Raw genomic sequence first — 20,905 nt, forward strand, 5'->3', positions numbered from 1 at the left:
GGAGATATTTTCTTTGTAACTTTCTCAGGTTCAATGGATTGCGCTTGAAAGGCAATTTTATTCATTTCATGCATTCGAGTAAATCAAAACACATAAAAGTAAATAACAAAAAAGCTGCTACCCTCGACCTTGTCATCACATATGCTTCTTTCTTGTCCTTCCATGGATAAAAAACCCCAACATCCCATGATCAAGATTATGATCAAACAAGTTCAAGATACATGTTCACAAAAGTCTAATCTTCCAAGGGTGGTTTATTGGGTCGCGGCTATAGTTTACTTTGACCTTATTTGCTCAAATATTTTTCTTTACTCATTTGTAGTGGGAAAGACCACCCCTATTAGTTTTGTTTTCTTGTAGTTACTGTTTTGTTTGTGTTCTTTGTGTCTCTTAAAAAAAAAAAAAAAAGGGTTCAAGATACGTTAATAAGCATGTAAAAAGTTCAACTAAGAAAAACACAAAACACACAAAACACAAATTAAGACATCCTAGTATTTCTCTTTTAATTCTGCCTTCTCCAACTCTAAAATTCTTGTTCCGCCTCTTTACGTTGTAATTGTATCACGGAACATGAAGAATACATAAGACGGTGAACTGTTTTATCCTATCGTTTGAAAATTGGGAGGATGGGAGAAGGACTAGGAGAGAAAATGAATCATTTCTCTTTTACTAAAATGACCACCAAAAATAAATGAAGAAAATGATAGAAGAGCAATCACATCCGCTCGCTAAATGTTTACTTCAATTTTAGCAAAAAGATTATATATATATATATATATATATATATATATTTTTTAGTTATCAACTTTTTTAAAACATCTATATCTATCTTAGCATTTTAACTATTTATTTTTCATTTTTTAATTTAAAATATTATTATTTTATTTACTTTTCTTATTCCCAAAAAGAGAAGAAAAATTGATTTATTATTATTATTATTACTACAGGTAAAAATTTGTTGAATTGTACCGTAACGGCTTAGCAAATTTTTAGTTATTTTGTTGAGTCGAAGGTCAAAATTAATCAAAAATAACTTTTTGACTATTCTATTGAAGAGGATGTGAGTGATGATATGAAGGGATAAAATTCGAGTAATTTGGCTGTGAACCCAGATTTTTGAGCATGATTGAAAGGAACTCCTCTTTCTAGAAAAATCCCCTCTCTTCAAGACCTCGGTGTTTATCTGACCCAAATAATATGAGAAAAAGACATTGCCAATTTATTTATTCATTTACGATTTCTTTTACCCATAGTAGGGCATTAAGGTAATTTCAGCCCGCCTGTCCACTCTTCCACAAGAAAAGAAAACCTCCAGTCCTTTCACCTAGCTCCATATAACCCCATCAAGCTCTCCATCCCAGAGAAGAATCTCTCTCTATCTCTCTCTCTCCATCAAAGTTCTCAACTTTGGAGCTCTCCCACCCAAACAGAATACTCTACCTCACGCACAACAGTTATCTGCGAGAAAATTTTTCTCTGACGAACTAAATGTGCTACCTCTTTGTCTTCTTCCGTTGCTGAGTGATGCGTTTGAGCTCTCCCCACTCTCAAACTTCCCACATTACAGTGATCCTCACCACCCGCTTCTTCTGTCAGAGGCTTTAGAGATTTAATCTCTGTACAAAAAGTCTATGACCGTTGCTTTTGGCTTTCTACAATACTACCGTTTAAGTTCCTCTGGGACTTCAAATACACAACTGAAAAAAAAACGAAAAGCTATGGCGGGTGGTAAAGTCTATGGGGGTGCTTCAAACATGAGCGTCTTACTTCAAAGCGAAAGGCTTCCTTGTTCTTCTGAGGTCCTTGAGCCTCTCTGGATTACCAGCTCTGATCCCTCTTTGCACGGTAATTTTCCAAATCCGTGGTGCAATTTTTTCATTTGCTTTTGGGCTTTTTGAGCTATTATTCATCCCGTTCTTTGCCTTCTTTGTTGTGGGGTTCTTGCTTTACCTTCTTTTTTTTTTCCTTTTTATATTAAGCCTCACTTTCAATATTTACCAATGGGTATTTCTTGGTTGATATTGGAGATGAATTGTTTCATCAATTCTTATGCTGGGAGTTCATATTTGTTGATCTTGAATGTTTCCTATTTTTCATTGGTGTATTTTTTTTAATCTGCCTTTTATCTCCGTTACGTGGCTTCATTGGTGAAATTCTAGTATTGATCGATTATTTTGGTTACGAAACAGAGTACCCCTGTTTTGCCAACATATTGAGAAGTAAAGGTTGAAACTTTCCTAGTTTCTGACATTAAGCCGCTGCGTTTGTGTTTTAATGTGCTCTCACTGGTTTATCTGCCTTGATTGTTGATTTTTTTCGGATCATGGCTGGTAGAGCATATGTAGGGTAGGTAGCAGATTCTTTGGCTATTAATTTCATTAGATTTGTTTCATATTAGAGAAGGAAGCAAAGTGGGAGTAGTTGCATAAAGTTGCATCTTTTTTTTCTTTTTTTAAAAAAAAGAAGATGTTTCAAAGCAATCGAGATTAACAAAAAAAAAAAACCACCCCAACCACCCCCAAATCCATTCCTTTTGCGCATCCATCCATGAATTTTGCAAATGAACTAACCAAGATAAGAAAGAAATACGAGCAATTTGAAATTTTTATAACCATCTAATTTTGGGTGTTTTCATCAATTCAGCTTCAAAATCCATGGTTAATTTTGACAAGGCTAGTGGAGGAGACAACACTGCTAGCCCATTTTTCCAACAGCTCAGTAACGATGAAAATGGTGATGAGGAGGATTGTGATGGGTGCTATCATCGACCCGGAAAGAAAAGGCGGCTTACAGCCAATCAAGTTCAGCTTCTTGAGAGAAGTTTTGAGGTGGAAAACAAGCTTGAGCCAGAGAGGAAGATCCAACTAGCAAAGGAACTTGGTTTGCAGCCTCGGCAAGTTGCCATATGGTTTCAAAACCGGCGGGCTCGTTTTAAAACCAAACAACTGGAAAAGGATTATGACTCATTGAAAGCTAGTTATGATAGGCTCAGGGTTGACTATGACAATCTCATCAAGGAGAAGGAAGGCTTGGAAAATGAGGTAAATCCTATATGCTTGCTCTTTAAAATACTAGTCTGGTGGAACTATGGTTCATAGGCTCACTGTTTCATATGCAACAGGTTAATTCCCTGAGGGACAAATTGCTTAGTAGAGAGAAAGGCAAGGAAAATGAGGAACCAATTAATGCCTGCAAGTCATCAAATGCAGAAATCCGAGAGCCGATACCAAATGCAGTTTCTGAGAAGGTTTCCAATGCGCCATTATTGGTGTGTAAACAGGAAGATGCAAGTTCTGTCAAAAGTGATGTTTTTGACTCGGATCGGGATAGCCCAAATTACACTGATGGGAACCATTCTTCATTGTTAGAGCCTGCTGACTCTTCTCATGCCTTTGAGCCAGAGCAGTCAGATTTCTCACAAGACGAAGAAGATAATCACTGCAAGATCCTCCTGCCCCTGCCCCAAGCATGCTTTCTAAAAGTTGAAGATGGTGGATGTAACGATCTCCCGCTTGCAAATTATTGTAATTTTGGTTTCCCTGTGGAAGATCAGTCCTTTTGTTTCTGGAACTACTGAGTTATATCATGTCACTTAAGCTTCTAAATTTCTATGATGCGCACTTAGTTGTAATTATGTTTAGCAAGCAATAAATCCTATTACCTTGCCCTTAGCCAGACTTGACATTGTTTCTATTTTGTGTTTGAGATTCTTTGCGTATCCTGGCAAGCATGTTTAATACTAAACCAGAAGTAAAACCCAACAACAGCAGTGTTTATATCAGCCTGAAAAACCCAATTCGAATCCCAGCCGTGAAAAGAAACGTGAAAGATAAATGCTATATTCACTTTTAAGGATTATCGAACAATTTAGAGTAAGACGTAACACGTCCGGATTGTTAAGTAATCACTTAACAAGTGAATGTAGCAATTTTTGATGGAAGAAAGTGTGCACTTTTAGATTATTGGAAGTGCTTTTAAGCATTTGTCATATGAAAAGGATGGGGAAATTCTTGCCAAGAAAGTCAAGAATTCGGTATGGTTCATCTTCAACAAGTTCTTGGATTGGCGTGGACTTTGATGCCCCTACAGCTTCTTGAGGATGTGGACAGATTGGTCTATTACTTATAAACAATTCACTGCTATTTTTTCTAATAATCTATTTGTTTATTCATTGAGATTGCGTCTGTTGCAGAATATCTTGCTGATGCAAGTTGATTCCCCTATGAAAATTTGTCGAAAATGTCTTTCTCTCTAGATAGGATCTCTCCAATATTTTATTTATTTATTTTGATGGAATATGGATTGCATCAGTAGGCAGTAGGCATCTGAAAATGGACGGACTTGTAATAGACGAGTGCTATTGGTTTCTCACAGTTCACGTGAAAAAGTTCCCGCTTTTTTTTTTTTTTTTTTCTTTTTTTTGTCCTAAGCAAATACAAAGAAGCCACAAGCTGTAAGTAAACATATTTCTTAAGACACCCAATATTGCAAACTTCTTGGGAGTCAAAACTCACAACCAAAATTCTAACATAATTCTGTCTTTATGACGTCGAAGGAACCTTTCCTCATGTGAAAGCAAGAAAACCAAATTTAGGAGGATAAAATAATAAAAGTAAAGGGAGAACCAGAACACATTGAAATTAGATGTTAAAAGTCAACAAAATCACGCTGTTCTTCAAAGTCTACCAAACGGACGTTTGGGATGAACAGCTGTGCACCAGTTATGGACCACGTATCTGCATTCTGAAATCATTAAATTTGATAGCAATAAAAAGCTGTACGTGTACCATCAGATGCTGAAGAGATCCATAAAGAAGAGGAAATTCAGAAGGCAGAGATCAAGGAAGATCTCGAAAAATGCTTGGAAAAGAAAGATTACATTTGTGAACTGAGCACCATCAGAATGGACAGTCATTGATGTTTGCAGAGATCAATAAATTCAAGTTACATTGAACAAGCTTAGATCTATGAAAACCCGCCAAAATTCATCATGGCAAATAAGCATACAATCACTGCATTTTTCGTGTAAGTAGCAATACCCGTGACATTTCCAAACTTACTTCTGCTTTCCTTCTCCCTGGGCGGGAAGATGTGGGTTTGATTCAATAATATTTTTTTTTTTTTTTTTTACATGTCCACACAAGAAAAGAGAAGAAGAATTCGAATTAGTGATTTTCGCTTCATAAAGCGTGATCCTCAGCTGATTGAGCTATCCCTTAGAGACGGATAATTTGCATTTGAACAGGTATTTACATAAAAAGAGAATATTATTTAGTAAATTATTATATGATTGTTATATAATTTGGATAATGTTGCCGTAAAAACTAACCCTTAATTTTTTTTTACAAGTCATAATTAATTTAAAAGGTTAATTTTCACTATAACATTAGCCTAATTATATAGCATTTGGATTAAACAAGTGTATAATTTTTATAGGGTAAGTAACTAATTTTTTTTTTTTTTTTTTAATTCAATTTTGGAAAAGAAAAATGATTAGAGTGGTCGCACAGCCACCCTCTCTTCTCTTCCATTTAAAGTAGCTGCAGTCACCCATCTCTTTCATATGTAAACCCACCCTAATACACTATTAAAAATACTTTTTTCATCTTTATATCACATTATAATATTTAAAAAAAATTAAAAACATAAAACACTCACCAAATACATTAACAAATATAATAAGTAAATAAGTAATGTTTTGTTCCGAAGGACTAGCTTAATTGGTTAGGGTTTTGGTGACGTCTTAATTGGGCCTAAAATAAGATGCTTAAACTCGAAAAATGGTTGATAATTTTTTCAAAATTCAAAAAAGCCTTTTTCGATCAAATCAAAAATATTTTTTATTAATTATTATTTTCTACCTCACAAAATATCAAAAAACTTATATAAATTATTTTTTAAAAATTATTTTACGTCAAAATAAACAAACGTGACCTTATTGATGAATAAATTTGCTGATCTATATATATGACTAAAAAAAGAAAAAGTCATGACAACTCGCCAGGTGTCTACGAGCCCTTGAACTTAGATATTTACTCAGGCGACGATGTCCATCACATAGATGAAACCCACACTTCTTGTCCGCCACGTGTCAAGTTGAGCTTTCCACGCAAACCGAGAGAGCAATCATCGAGTAGCTTCATTGTTGCGCCCCACTAGAGGCCCATTGGACCTCCGCAACGTGGCAGTCTATCGATGTCGAAAGCAAGCCTAGAGAGGGTGGGGTCCAATGCAGAAGTGTCTCGAGAGTATTCCAAAATCCTTTTCCATGAATTTTTTAATTTAATTAATTTAATATTCAAGTTTATGAATATTTTAAATTAATTATTATAAAATAATATTGAAATACTATCCTATCATCTCTATTAAAAAGTTAAAAAAAGAAAAAAGAAACAAGAGTAGAGTAGCAGCTACTTTCCTTTTGATATTGCTCGTGGCAAACTTAGAGGAGGCGACTAAATCAATCATTTCTTATACCACATCAAGTCATCAACAGATGAGTCACCTCATTTGATTTTTTTTGTTTTGAACTTTCCAATTTTTTTTTACGAGAAAAAAGATAATTATTTTTTTAATTTATTATATTATTTAGGTGTTGTTTGGCAAACTACAGCGCAGCTCCTAACACACTTTTTTTTTTGTAAAAAAAAAAAACCCGTGGAGTTGTATAATATTCCCCTCGAGTCACTCTCTTCCAGGAGGTACAGATACTAAAGGGATGTAACGCATGGAATAGGGCCCAAGACTTGATATGGGCTTTGTTGGCAGTAATATTTCTCTTTCGTGCTGATTCGCTTTCATGGGTCCCACGGCCCACGTGCGAACCTCGTCCTCTTGTCAGTGCATTCATGGTTCGACTCGACACAAGGTGCTATGACCTGGCCCCTGGGGAGGAGGTGGCTTCTGGAATATTGTTGCTGAATAAACCAACCACATTGGGCTTCCAGTTATTGAAATGGATGACACTGAAGTTGACCTTTTTCTTTTCTTTTCTTTTTTTAATTTTTTTTTAAATAATTAATTAATTTGCTAAGCAAGATTCTCATTTTTTTAAAAAAAAAATTTTAAAAAAATTTTCGAATAAGCAAGATTCTCATATTGATACACGTATAACAAAGCTGAAAGCAACTATAATTTGTCAGAGTTGGGCTGAAGAACTGGGCTCAAGTGCGGTTGACGCAGCCTGAATAATCCAACACTATTCTTTGTTTGCCAGCCACTTTTAGTTAGGCCCTCATGTAGGTTATTCTTGGTATAACGAGTCCAAATTTCAGAGGGACTTAGAAAATAATTCTTGAAAACTATTTTTAAGGAACAAAATAATAATAATAATAATCACAAATATGATGTTTTAATGATTGTTTTTGAACTTAAGAAAACAGTTTCGCAGTTTCCAATACAATAGAGATCCAAATGGACCCACATGTTATCTTTGTTAAGCGTATGTGATTACCTTGTTGGGTCGAGGTTGATTAGACAAGTATGTTTGTAAATGTGTGTTTGGAGAGTGTTTTTTTATTTAAAAAAACAATGTTTTAATGTGATATAAAAATAAAAATAATTTTTTTTAGAGTGTTTATATTTTAGATTATTTGTTAATATTTTTATTTTGAGAAGATAAAATAAAATACATGAACCAAAATGTTAGCAGCATTAGCTAAAAGCAAAATCATCCTTGGTGCTAATTACATTTTCCACACATGTAGTTCGAGTTGAATTTGAAACGATATATTTATAAATTAAACTCAATGAAAAACTCAGATGAAAAAATAAAATAAAAATAGGCTTAGAAATATTTATACGCCATACACTGGAGTACAATAAAAATATCCTCACTGGATTTTGTAAACCATTTCAAGACAGTGATACTTCGGTGTTAAACTCAATGAAAACCTCAGATGAAAATAATAATAATAATAATAATAATAATAATAATAAAAAAATAGGCTTAGAAATATTTATACGCCATACACTGAAGAGACCTACAGAGTACAATAAAAATATCCTCACTGGATTTTGTAAACCATTTCAAGACATTGATACTTTGGTGGACTCGACAGAAAGATTACTTGAGAGGCATTCCTCTTCAACCTCAAGATCAGGAAAATTTATTTTAGTGGCTCAGAAAGACCTCTCTACAGCTAAAAGCTTTCCATTCATGAGGCTTTGCAGTGCAGATCTCTAATGGCACAAAGAGTTAAAAACTCATCTTCCCTCCAAGTTTCTTACAAGAAGACCAAAACACCAGCTGTCAGGAGATTGGCTCCACACCCCCATCAAAATTTTAACTTTGTTAAACTACCTTTGAGGGGAATATCATTCAAAAAGCAAAGAAGGGAGACTCGGGTTCACTAAGAAGTCAGGCTTCCGTTTGAAATAGATCAAACTTGACAGAACAAATTACCCAACTCTTGGCAGGCATAGATTTTAGAGAAAGGTGCTTTGAGATCAGGAGATGAAAATAATCTCAACTCATGTTATCAAACGGTGTGCATGCAAGAATTTCTACAGAGGCATTAGTGAAAGGAGCAGCTTAGGAGTGATTTCTGAATCAAAATAGTTAATAGACCTGATCTTGGTTGAAAAATAAAGGAGTTCCAAGAAGTAACTAAGATTAACTTAAAAGGGTGGTCTGGATTCTGAAAGTAGAACATAGGATTCAAACAAGTGGGTTTACAATTGGCTTCATCAGCAAATTGTCTTCTTCTTAACTAACAAAAAGAATGCTACTAAATAGCATACAGTTTACTGCTGCTCCCTTATCCTGGAGATCAGAAATGCTTAACACATGGAAGGGACACTACTAAATCCTAAACCACCTCTTTTCTTACATGTTGAGCCAAGCTCCATCCTGCCTACTGCAACCTCTCTCACCCCTTTTCTGGATCCAACAAAAATTAAGCTTGAGCATAAGATAATTAATTGCTAATTGTCTTCAGGTTATTAGACATGAGGTAAATGAGCATGTTCCCAGCAAAATATCTGGCCAAGGTAGAGTGGCCCACCAAAGAAACTTTTAACATCCAACCTTGTATCTCTAATCAACAGTGAAAATTGGCATCTTCTTTTATATCCCAAATATTGAAGCAGAAGTAAGATGGTAAAAGATGCCATAGATCCAACAGCCAGCTAGTTCTATCTTTTTCATATATTACTGCACTAGCACACTAGTAACTTTTGTTTGAGATCACCTCTAATCATGATCAAAAGGATCATAGTGTAAGCAATATGGGAACATAAAACATGATAATGTGGGTATAAATATTAGATTGTAAAAATTGAAAAAAAAAAAAAAAAAAAAAAAAAATCCAATGCAATGTTATTGATAGAATCAAAATTTGCACAGGAAGGAAGATAGGCCTCGACATTGAGATTAAATTTAAAAATGCATAGATTGTCACCCCGCAGCTTTGAGGGGAAAAATGAGTTAAGTTTGTTAATTTATCACTTCGATGAGCTAGAAGACTTCCTGAATTTCCGAAGGATGCTCCACATGAATGTGGAAATAAAGAAGAGGATAACCCCAGTAACAACGGCATACTTGAGACCAAGATTTACCAGCAAATTTACCAGAAGCCCAGCCAACAAAACACCAAAGAAATTTGCAGATAGAGCTGACCAAAATGGCATCTCAAGAACAGAAGCTATAATGGCTCCTGTCCATGCTCCTGTTCCAGGGAAAGGCACAGCCACAAACAGCATCAGACCGAGCCATTGGAACTCTTCCACAGGACCAGCCTTCTTTTTGGCACTCTCAAATAGCATGTCGAGGAACCGAGAAGCAGCCCGATTCCTCCCAGCGAGAAAAGATGCAAATTTCTTCAAGTATAGAATGATGAAGGGCACAGGAACCATGTTCCTGCAGTTGTAGCCGTAAAGTTTGTTAATTTTAATCTCATCAGGCTACCAATCTACTGAAATCAAACTCCCTTGCACAATAATCACAGAGAACTGTAGACACAACAGTATCATGAATTATCCAAAAGCACTGAACCTCAAATACAAGCGCAATTTCTATCAAATGGGCCTAAAGGCGCTGAGAACAATGTATGCTAAAGATAAATGGTCTAAACAATGAAGTGCCTCTTCCACTTATATCACTATATTCATACAAATTCAATCAAACAGGTTCAGAGGAACTGAAAGAACCAAAATGATCAAAGAAAATGGATCAAAATGAGAATTCCAACAACAGCCACATAGAATTTCAGAAATGGGGTTTTGAGAATAAGGGGGAAAAGCCTAACCCAAGTACGGATAGGACGGTTAGGGGAACAGGATTGAGTTGCATCCAATACCCAACAGGAATAGCCCCACGAAGCTCGAGCACAGGAAGCGTAGCGAGAGCAAACACGACGGCCTCATCAGGCCAGCCCAAACGCCGAAGCGCACTCGCAATCTTCAGGCCAGAGCTCGAGGCTCTAATGGAAGCCAAAGCAGCATTAGCCTCCCCAGAAGCCGCAAACCAAACCAGGGATACAGAAGCCCAAAATATTACCCACAACAGAAATTTGCCAGGCCGTGCCTCAAAGGACGGCAAAGTCTCATTCTCCACAACTGACTCAGGAAACCCATCTGAAGAAGCTCTTGTTGCAAGAAGAGGACCAAAATGGTGAGAAGCTTGGAAGGTTAAGCGCCGCGCGTTTGATTTGAATAGAGGCTCTGCACTAGGAATAATGGAAGAAATGACATGGTTGAGAGAAATTTTCGGGTGGGTCTTTCGAGTAGAGAATGTTGAGGTCAATGGTGACACCGATAGAGAGGCAGCCATTGATAATAGAATTATATAGAAGGTTTGGCGTAGGTTACAGTTTATAGAACTTCAGCCCCATAAGCTGTGAATTGAGCAACAGATTCTACGGTCGTACACTCAGTGTGCCTGGCGAATTGGGAATCATGTGATTATGCAACAACAAAAATCATGATACTTTTCCCTCAGCAAGTAAGATACTATTTGGAAAATGCCAGTGTGAGAGAGAAGGGTACAAGGCTACAAAGCAGCATAAGCAAACAAACAAGGAGGATTTTCCGAGGTTAAAAGTTTTTCACATTTTGATAGGCCAAAGCTAGGAAGATAGGCATTGCCGAATGGGATCTATTGAGGGCTTTGCTTCAAGTTTAGTACAGACCACCAAAGAGTGATGACCAATAATTGATTTTTGACCCTTAGATTAGAGACAGATTGTCGATTAAATCAATGTAGTATTTTTAGTTAGAATATGATTGTTGACTCCACCTAATCCTCTATCAAACGGGATTGGGTTTACATTGACTATAATTGTTTGTCCCTATAACCGGGTCAATAATTTTGAGATATTTTTGTGGGTTCTTTCTACATAAGCAGAAGTTTACTTGTCTAAATAAGTGCTCGATCAGTGAACCCCTTACTTTAATATTAGGACCTCGTTGAAGTCTAACAATGTCCTATAATTCCATGAAATTTGTACAAAAAAAAATTGCAGGAAATCACCGTCCTTTCTAATGGACCAAAGCATATAATTGGCTGTATTTGGCAAAGGTCTGGATGACCAAATCCAAGAACTCAAAAAATTATTCTCAAAATCAACTATAATATTCTTATTTTTTACATCACATAAATCATTTTTTATTACTATTTAAATAAAAAAATCACTGAAAAAACAAATTTTTTTATACAAAATATATATATATATTTTTTTTCTTATATCAACCAAATCTACTACAGTACCGTTTTACTCCCTTTTTCCATTCCATTCCCAAACCCAGCCAATTGTTTTCCTAGTAACATTGCCAATGGTTTTGATACCAGTAGCATGATGCGAAGTGAGTTTATTTTTATTTATTTATTTGACATTGAAGAGAAACGAGGGATTCAAAGTTGAAACTAAGTTTCTTTTTAGAAAAAGGAAAAGAAAAGGAAAAAGAAATAAAATCCCAATAAAACTCAATATTTCAAAACATATCAGCACGTGTGGGCAACCTCGCTCTATCCCAACTCCCGTAAGTCCCAACTCCCATCTCAGCTCAGAAGTCAGAACGCAGATGTGTTAGAGAGAGATTCACAAGTAGTATCATGAGCCGCAATCGCAAGCGGGACAGGTCCTACCCCTCGCGCCACGTGCCGACCTCGTCGCTTGCCAAGCGGCGGCGTCCGACGCCTCGTCGAGAGGTAGACGAGGAGATCGTGGACAAGCCGATACAGAAGCCAGCGCCGGCGCCGGCGCTGCTGGTGACGGGGCTGCCCAGGGACTGCTCGGTGCTGGACGTGAAGTCGCGGTTTGAGATCTACGGTTCGATCTCCCGCATCCGCATCGACCGCGATGGTTCCGCCTACATCATGTACCGCGCCAAGGACTCCGCCCAAGCCGCTTTTGCCGCTGCCCTCGACCCCTCTTTCGCCATCACCGTTGATTCCCAAAAAGTACTCTCTCTCTCTCCCTTTCGTTTGGTTGTCGAGAAAGTTGAGGAATTTTAATAGAGGAAAAGCTAAATTGGAATCCTAATTTTTAGTTGCATTTGCTAATAGAGGGGTAATTGGGCTCAATTTGGTTGGTTTCTTTGCTTTTCAATAGAATGTCACTGAGGCTTTTTTGTTGTCTATTAAACTTGTTTTCCATAACCCAAACGGATAAATAGTTTGAATTTCAGAAACTTTCCCGGAAATAAGCCGAAATTTCGAAATTGTGATTTTCGATGTTAATACTTGACAAAGTTTCCAACTTTAGGGAATAGAGTACCTCTGGAATTGCATATTGAGGGAAAATTATATGCCTTGGGAAATCAAACAGTGCATTAACATTAATCTCTTGGTGGTATTCTCTTATTTTCACCTGTTTTCTTGGATTTTAGTTGGCGTTTTGGATATTGAACTGAGAGTGTTCATGTTGCAGGTAGAGGTGATGTGGGCAACCGATCCTCTTGCCCAGTGGAGGGAAGGAGTTGGGCTCGGTGCTAACAGGGATAATGGTTCGTCGTCTTCCAGGCTTTTGCGGGCTGAGGTACCTCTGAGCAGACATGGACGAGGTAATAAGCTTGCTTCAGCTATAGTGAGCCCCAAAAGTGATAATGATGGTCCTTCTAGTGCTTTACAAGTGCCTTTCAGGGGCAGAGAAATCGTTGCTTATGATGACATCCTGTAATTATAGGATTAGGTTTAGCTATATATATAGAATTTTTATGTAGGCCTGAAGCTGCTTGAAAGAAATCAGTGAAAGCTGTTGGATGTGGCTTTTAGTTTTATGATATTTTCATGTTGCTTCTGAGTCGTCCTGTCTAATTTATGGCTCTCTTTTTTTTGTGTGTGTATTTGGTTATGTAATTGTCCCGATTTCAAAATTGGATCTGAATGTGGTTTGCATGGCTGTTAAGTTTTCACCTTAGTGCAGATTTTCTCCGCATTTGTGATATGAATGTCTTATATATATGGCGTGTACTTGTATTCATTGAGAGTGATTCCATAGTTCAGCAATTCTATTGGCTTTTGAGATTTTTTCAGATGATGCAAATTTATGTTGACTGTTGAAGAATTGTCTCAATGACATGTTTTTTTGACAGCGTACGTTGGATTTGCAACCTAGTACTGTAGATACTCTCTCTCTCTCTCTCTCTCTCTCTCCAGAGAATTATTTGATTCTGGCTTATGACACACTCTGGCTCAGAATTTAGAAGTCCAGTGCTAAGATTTACTTCTTGAAAAAGGGGGGAAAAAGAAAGTCTGCTGCTAAGATTGATCATCCACATTCTCAGATGAAGTCTATTCTGATTATGTCCTTGAGCAAAATTGCAGCACACTTGAGTTAACAGGAGAAATCTAAACCAAAAATTGGATAATTAAAGTGCATTTGGGGTTATTAAGGGAATGATTTAGATCCTCTCATTGGCTTCATTTGTCACACTCCAGATTGAATTTCAGCCTGTTAGAAAAAAGAACCAGAAGACTTGGACATAGTTTTCTTTTAAATTGGGTTGCAAGAATTTCCTTCAACCTAATTTGACATGTGTCCCTTAAACATGTGAGATGTACATGTTTCTTTAATAGTAGGGACAAAGTTGAAATAAATTTTATTAAAAACTCATATGCATCTCAAATGTTATTAAAAAACGCTCATTTAGAGTTTTGCGTGTTAGAAATCTTATCAATAAACCAAGCGATCCTTTGTTTTAAAATACAAAGAAGGTAATAACAATGTCAACTCACTGTTTGTGTTATTAATTTTAAAAAGTACATGTTTGGTACATGACCCTATTTTTAGTGTTTGACAAGATATAAAATGATGAAATGCCATTAAAACTGCAAGAAAAAGAGAAAAAAAAATGTAAACTCGATATGGAAAAGGATGAAATTTACACTTAGGCCACAAGATAGCAATTACGAAAGGCGAGACGTGCTTTATTAAAAAGGTAATTAAAATGTCAATTCACTGTCTTGTGTTATTAATTTACTAAAACTTAGGTTTGTAGGAGCTAATCACTATAACTAATGTAGATTTAGATATTTAACAATATAACTGAAAGTTAATAGTTGACATGATACTAAACTTTTTTTTTGAAAGCTACATGATAGTAAACTTTTTTTTTTTTTGAAAGAACATGATAGTAAACTTCTTTTACCTCTTATACTCCCTAGTCTTTACTCCCAATAATCTTCCAATATATTGTTGTGGCAGTTGTGCTGATTATAAATTGCTATGCACTCATAATTTTGTGTAACTTCACTGCTGATTTTAATAATTTAAAATTTGTGCATATCGCAGCCAAAGCTAAGCACTTTGCAGTGGTAACTGGCAAGATTCTTTTCATCTCTATTTTTTGGTCATGGGGTTGGGGTGAACCACTGCTGCCTTCAAGCAGTGAGCTTCTAGATCAATTGGTGAAGGACAAGGAGTGTTAGGGTGGAGTAAACTTGTAACGACCCAGAAAAAAGCGCTAGCCACATCTGCGCTATTACTCCAAAAAGACTAGTCAATTTAGAGTTTCCCTAGAATTCATTATAAAGCCCAATTTCACCTAGTAACTAGGCAATGTGAAACTTAGCACCCATGACTATCTCTATAAACCATCCACTCTATATGGGTTTCTTCTCATCTTTCCAATATGGGATCGGGATATTACAAACTCTCATTCTTAAACTCCTGACATCCTCGTCAGGTCCACGTCATGCAGTGCTCTAGTACCATATGACCTGACGTTACTAGGTAGCTCTGATACCACTTGTAATACTCCACCTCAATGACACACAATATTGTCTGCTTTTAGCTCCCTCAAACTAGACTTTCCAAGATGTCACCCATCCTGGTACTACTCCAGCAGAAGCACGTTTAACTGCGAAGTGTTACAAAACTTCTTTTGCCACTTGCCAAAAGAAGAAAATAACAAGCTGCTTTAGCCATATTTTTCATGGCATGAGATCACATTGCATTCACTTTTTTTTTTTTTTTTTTTTTTCAACAAGTTATATGATTGAATTAGATCACTTGGTGTTACACACAGGTGTCTTACACATCAGTAAACATCGGCAAAACAACCACCCATTTGAAAAAAAAAAAAAATCTAACAGAGTTGCATATACTAATCCTCTGATAAAAGAATCATGAGCTACCCAGTCTCTGTTTACAAAGAGGTAAAGAAAGAAAAGAAAAGGCCCAGCTACAAGTACCACTACTGCTGCATGCTTCTGGCTTCTGGCGTAGCTTCATGTGATAATTAGCAGATTATTCTCATATCCGTTGTCATTGACGACAGGACGTAAGGGATCAACTCTCCATTCACCATCGACTATAAATTTGATCTGTAAGATAACACGTACGAGGCTCATCATCTAAACAGGAGCAGTGCGAATCTGAAACTATAACCAAGTTGATAAATATGACACACCAACCTCATATCTGCCCGGGTACAACTTCAGGCACAAAGAAAATACACCCGAACTTGACTCCTCCATCTTCCTCTGCAAAAATAGCACCATAATTTACATCTTTTGTCAATGTTAAGCATCTCAAAAGCACCATTCACTTGTCTTTTTGTCACTGCAAGCAGAAAAAAGGTTTGTACTAGTGGAGCAAGTTGAAAATCCTGTAATATGGCAATTGAAATGCATAATCTATGAAAAAAAGATGATCACAGGCAGTCTTTTTAAATGAAGGTGAAGAAATTGAACAATGCCATTCTTTACAACTGAATCCTATAAATTCCTGACATAATAAACTAAACACAATTTCGTAGCAGAGCAAATATTATTGCAGAAATGTGTAATCTTCTTCACAAATGCAAAAAGCATGCACAATTCCTTCACATCTTCGATGCTGATGATTGTAGTGATCAAACTAGAAAGATTAATTATCCATAACTAATCAAAAGTCCTATCCTTAAAAAGAGTCGCAACTAGGTGGCAAACCTACTGCAAGAAAGCTAGCCCCATCATTAGTTGCATCCACAATTTCAAGTGTACTAGATATATAACCTTTCTTTCCAGACAAGAAAGGGCAGCAAAAACTCGGTAATTCAAGGCAGTCCCTTGGCAGTAAATTATTAGAACACGCATACACACGATAAATGAAGATTTTGAAAGAATGGTGCATGTATTTGGATAGTTCTGGACCTTTAAGAGAAATCTGTCCTGTATGACATTAAAATTCAGTATACCTGTCTCAACAAATAATATATTACTTTGTCCACTTAGCACTATTGCAGCTTGCAACTTAAAACATGGTCTAGTACTAATGCTCCTCCATCCATCACTCCTGGAGAAATTTGTTAAGGTTCTATTTATGTTTGTAATAACAACACTCTAGTGCAGAACCACATCTCATTGTTCACCAAATTCTAATGAAATATGAGCTTTATTTTCTAGCTTATTAATATGAACAATTATTATGCAACCCAAGAATGGACCAGGGCATTTCAATACCTTACATCATTTGCAGATGCTTAACCAATTAAATTAAGTTCAACAAACCCTTATTCCAACTAATTTGGTCTGGTTATACAGACCCATTTTGTCCATCATTCCTACTCCGTTGAATTTCACCAAATCATACACCATATCCACTCTCTAACCATAAATTTGCTGCCCCTGTAAGTCCTTCAACTTCAACCAAGTCTCTCCTCCACTCTAGGCCAGTGATTTTAGTGTAGAGGATTGAACCAATGTAAGCGAACTTTCTGTTTTTTGGGTAAATGACACTTTTCCCACAAAAATTACCATCCATACGAAACTTACCTCATAAACTTTAACTCAATACAAGTTTGATCATATTTTGAAGTTTTGGCATCATATTAGGCCCTCCGTCAACATCAACTCGAGTTGATGGAAAAATATGTGAAATAACTAAATCGCCTCTTTATGTGAAAAAAGGAATCCTGTTTCATGCCAAGTACAATTTAGTCTTTTCGCACATTTTTTTGTCCAACTTAATAACTGATTTCGATAAGAAGGGGCAAACTGAAACCAAAACCTCAAAATAAGGTCCAAGTTGCATTGAATTAAAGCTTGCGGAAGTAAATGATACAAGGGTGGTAGTTTGTGGAGGGAAAATGTAATTTACATTTTTCTTTTCTTTTTTCTAGGTAAGAATCTTAACCAACTTACTATTGTAAGTACTCTCTCTAGCTAAAAATTATATATACGAGGAACTATGATGAAAGCAATATGACATCTTAAGATAGCCAGAAAACAAAATAGAGGCACTAAATTACAATGCAGATGGTAATTGCCAAACAAAATTTTGGTAGTAAGAAGCAAAACCATTAATTTTAATTCCAACTAACAGACCAATGCGAGATGAGATCAAACCTGGGTAGCCCAACCATCAAATGAACCAGTTAAGAGCACCTCTGAGGCTGAATTGGGCCAAACTATCCAAGTAGTACGAAGAAGTCGTAAAGCTCTACGAGCATCATCAATTCTCTTCTGTTTCACCTCCACCATCTTCTGAGCATCACTGCAAAAAGAATATAAGATCGTGACATTGACAATAGTTTAGAAATATATATATGTTGGTAAATGACCAGAAATTGTGCATACATTATTGCCAGGGTCATCTTTCCCTCTATTACTGTTAACTTTGCACGTATTGACCGTAATCTGTCCTGAGCATTCATGATCTCATTTTCCTGGAACTCCCAAGCATCAGAAAGCTTCCGCAACTCCTCAGAGGAGCTTTCACGATCCTAGTGAAGAATACAAAGCAGAATTTAGAAGATGATCTAAAATTCCCCATGTTGAAACTACAGTCATAGTATGAGAATGCTTTCTAGAGAAAGTGAATGCATAGCTGAATCTTCTCAAACTGAGAAAATAAGAATAGCTTGTAAGTTTAAAGCTTTATCTCTTTCTTCAAGAAAGAAAAATTCATACACAGCAAGAACACCTAAAAGTTCCATCTATCCAACCTGATAAATCATTAAACAGAATCAACATAATAAATTTCTAACATTGAAATTCAACGACCATTTGGAGGATTGGTCATAATGAAACATTGTTACCACTCACCTTCTGTGACATAGCTTCATCAGCATTCAACCTCAAGGTGTGAAGTACAGAGGAAAGCTGTAACTCCAGGTGCTGAAGGCGACTTCGTATTTCATTGTGGTTAATGTCTTTGTGACAAGGGCTCAATTCTTTCCCTGTGTTTGAAGGTTCACTAGGAACCTCTCTTATTTCAAGTATCTCGCCTCCAGTTCTAGTTTCAAGGGGAGCAATTTCAGCAGCTGTACATTGTTAACAAAATTTGATCAGTTAATCCAGCTTGGGGAACTGTGAAGCAACCTGAAATTTGTGACAATTATTATTATTATTATTATTTAAAAAAAAAAAACCTTCAAAATTGGCATCAGAAAAGCCAGCCCTCTGAATGCTCCAAGTTCTCCACATGTCTGGCTTCCTTGAGTTTCTAAAACCATCAACATCAAAGAAAGATCTGTTCTGGCCAAGCTTGCCCCCAAAATCATTGTAATTGTGATTACTGGAACCTAAAGAAGCCATTTTACCGCTTCTCTCCAGTCTAGCGACTGCCTTTTACAATGTAACAAACACCGCACATTATCATTTAGACATTTCTACTTAGCAGAAAAGAAAAAAAAAAAAAAAAAACATAATTTCTACAAGCAAAGGAAATGAAATCTAGCATCAACTTATTATCACGAAAATATCTCCAACTGAAAGAGGCCATGAACCAGAGTTTTTACTAAAAGGTTATTAATATTTTTCCAGGGCACAACCTCAATAATGTGTCTTTGAGAAGGCCACTATATTGTGGTTACATAAAATTTTTCTTATGCTTTGGAATCATGTTATGCAAAGGTATCTCAAATGTACTAAACCATAATTAAAATTCTAACATCCGAATATCTCAAACATATTACAAAGACAAGCAACTTTTCTTGGCATAATTTAATTTGTAGGAGCAATTTGGAAACGCAGAGAAATGCGAGCAGTGCACCAATTTTCAACTAAATATCACACCTCGAGAAAACACCAGTGATACTTAAAACATAACAAAACTGACATACCGTATCTAGCAAGGTTCCAGGTTGCCAGTCATCTTTACCACGATTAATTGGAAACTGAGAGTCATTTCCTTTCTCTTTCGATCCAACCCCAAAAGTCAAATTTCTTTGTTTCTCCAATCGATTCAATATACCCTCAATCCCAGACTCATCCTCTGTTGCCGTTTCCCTATGAAAATATCATGAGTCAAATCCCAAGAAAGGCATGATTTCTTTGGTCGCTAAAAATCCAAGGGTTTGATAAAAACACAAAGATATGGAATCTTATAACAGGTTGTGATTAACATGACTACTCTAAGATTCCAAAGACTTGCTTTTCATATGGTTAGTCACAAATAAAGCAAAGCATCAGTGAACATATATAATGCAAAACAGGGGTAGAAGGAACGTCATTGAAGCATAAAGAATCAACATGCGCAACAGCTTATTCAAATTTCAAGCAGTCTAAAAATTGAACAAATTTAGCCAAGAATGCATAATCCGAGCTTAGTTGCTAAAGACAACCCTTTTAAGAGCTCCAAACTAAAAGCCTTTCTTCATTGTACATAACATTTGCAAACAAAAAGAAAAAGAAAAAACGAAAAGAAGCCTCACAGTGATCTACCAGACGACGAGGCTGACTGAGAAGAATTTCCTGAAAAACAAGAAACCATCCCAGAGCTCCGAATTCCATCGCCCAACGAATCAAAAACACTACCAAATTCGTTGTCCGCTGAGGAAGAATTCGAAACCCTAGCGGCAACATTCTCTTGGACCATCTCTTCTTCCTCCTCCTCGTCACTCAAATCCCAGCCCAGCGAGAGCCAACCACCTCTGTTCTTAATAGCCTCCACCAAGTCCATCCTCCCAGCTTCAACCAGCTCTTTCTTGCCGGGAAACGCTCCTGGGTTCCTCGATTCCTTCATGAACTCCAAAATATCCGCCTCCAAATCAAAATCCCCCTCGCTATCCCAGTTCAAACACCTCCTCGCGAACCCAGAACAACTACCAGGTCCACCACCACTGCACAAAACCTGGGAAAACCGTAACTCAGAACCGCAGCTCTCCTTCACCGTGCCAAAACTCAAAGGCACAAACAGTTTCTGTATTCTTTTCGTTCTTCTTCTTCTTCTCGAATCAGTAACGAAGAGAATGGAGGGGAGGGCGTGAGAGCGAGGGCTCAAACGTGGGAGCGAGCAGTGCAAGATGACGAGGTGATTTGAAGAGGTAGTGAGGGAGAGCATGGCTCAGGCATTTCGTCGAACACGTTGGGGGTCTGAAGGCGAAGATAGGATTAAGAGCAAAAGAGGCGCGAGGCGAAAGAAAAGGCAGAGATAGGTGGCCAAGCAACGAACAATACCACTGGGAAGCGTAACGCGCATTGAATTGAATAGCTTTTAGATTATTGTCTCTTTGTGTGTTTTTTTATTGCTATTTTTAG

At 36.8% G+C, this 20,905-nt stretch overlaps 4 protein-coding genes across 4 annotated transcripts; 2 read left to right on the forward strand and 2 right to left on the reverse strand.

Moving 5' to 3' along the window:
* The first annotated feature begins 1,308 nt into the window (after positions 1 to 1,308).
* Positions 1,309 to 3,671, forward strand: LOC132177598 (homeobox-leucine zipper protein HAT5). Its single transcript, XM_059589983.1, has 3 exons — positions 1,309 to 1,845; positions 2,644 to 3,041; positions 3,122 to 3,671. The coding sequence occupies exons 1-3, from the start codon at positions 1,632 to 1,634 to the stop codon at positions 3,575 to 3,577; spliced, it is 1,068 nt and encodes a 355-aa protein (XP_059445966.1). The 5' UTR covers positions 1,309 to 1,631; the 3' UTR covers positions 3,578 to 3,671.
* Positions 3,672 to 9,303: 5,632 nt separating this feature from the next.
* LOC132179013 (uncharacterized) lies at positions 9,304 to 11,064 on the reverse strand. Its single transcript, XM_059591622.1, has 2 exons — positions 10,248 to 11,064; positions 9,304 to 9,859 (listed from the first exon to the last, which is right to left on the reverse strand). The coding sequence occupies exons 1-2, from the start codon at positions 10,769 to 10,771 to the stop codon at positions 9,445 to 9,447; spliced, it is 939 nt and encodes a 312-aa protein (XP_059447605.1). The 5' UTR covers positions 10,772 to 11,064; the 3' UTR covers positions 9,304 to 9,444.
* Positions 11,065 to 11,956: 892 nt separating this feature from the next.
* Positions 11,957 to 13,447, forward strand: LOC132178839 (uncharacterized protein At1g27050). Its single transcript, XM_059591402.1, has 2 exons — positions 11,957 to 12,400; positions 12,870 to 13,447. The coding sequence occupies exons 1-2, from the start codon at positions 12,053 to 12,055 to the stop codon at positions 13,116 to 13,118; spliced, it is 597 nt and encodes a 198-aa protein (XP_059447385.1). The 5' UTR covers positions 11,957 to 12,052; the 3' UTR covers positions 13,119 to 13,447.
* A 1,973-nt stretch (positions 13,448 to 15,420) lies between these two features.
* Positions 15,421 to 20,897, reverse strand: LOC132179059 (protein PTST homolog 2, chloroplastic). The gene is made up of 8 exons (XM_059591685.1): positions 20,080 to 20,897; positions 19,489 to 19,654; positions 18,796 to 18,991; positions 18,470 to 18,687; positions 18,002 to 18,147; positions 17,771 to 17,918; positions 15,857 to 15,925; positions 15,421 to 15,766 (listed from the first exon to the last, which is right to left on the reverse strand). The coding sequence occupies exons 1-8, from the start codon at positions 20,706 to 20,708 to the stop codon at positions 15,671 to 15,673; spliced, it is 1,668 nt and encodes a 555-aa protein (XP_059447668.1). The 5' UTR covers positions 20,709 to 20,897; the 3' UTR covers positions 15,421 to 15,670.
* Between the last annotated feature and the right edge of the window lie 8 nt (positions 20,898 to 20,905).

The sequence above is a fragment of the Corylus avellana genome, chromosome ca4 (assembly GCF_901000735.1).
Source record: "Corylus avellana chromosome ca4, CavTom2PMs-1.0".
NCBI classification, from domain to species: Eukaryota; Viridiplantae; Streptophyta; class Magnoliopsida; order Fagales; family Betulaceae; genus Corylus; species Corylus avellana.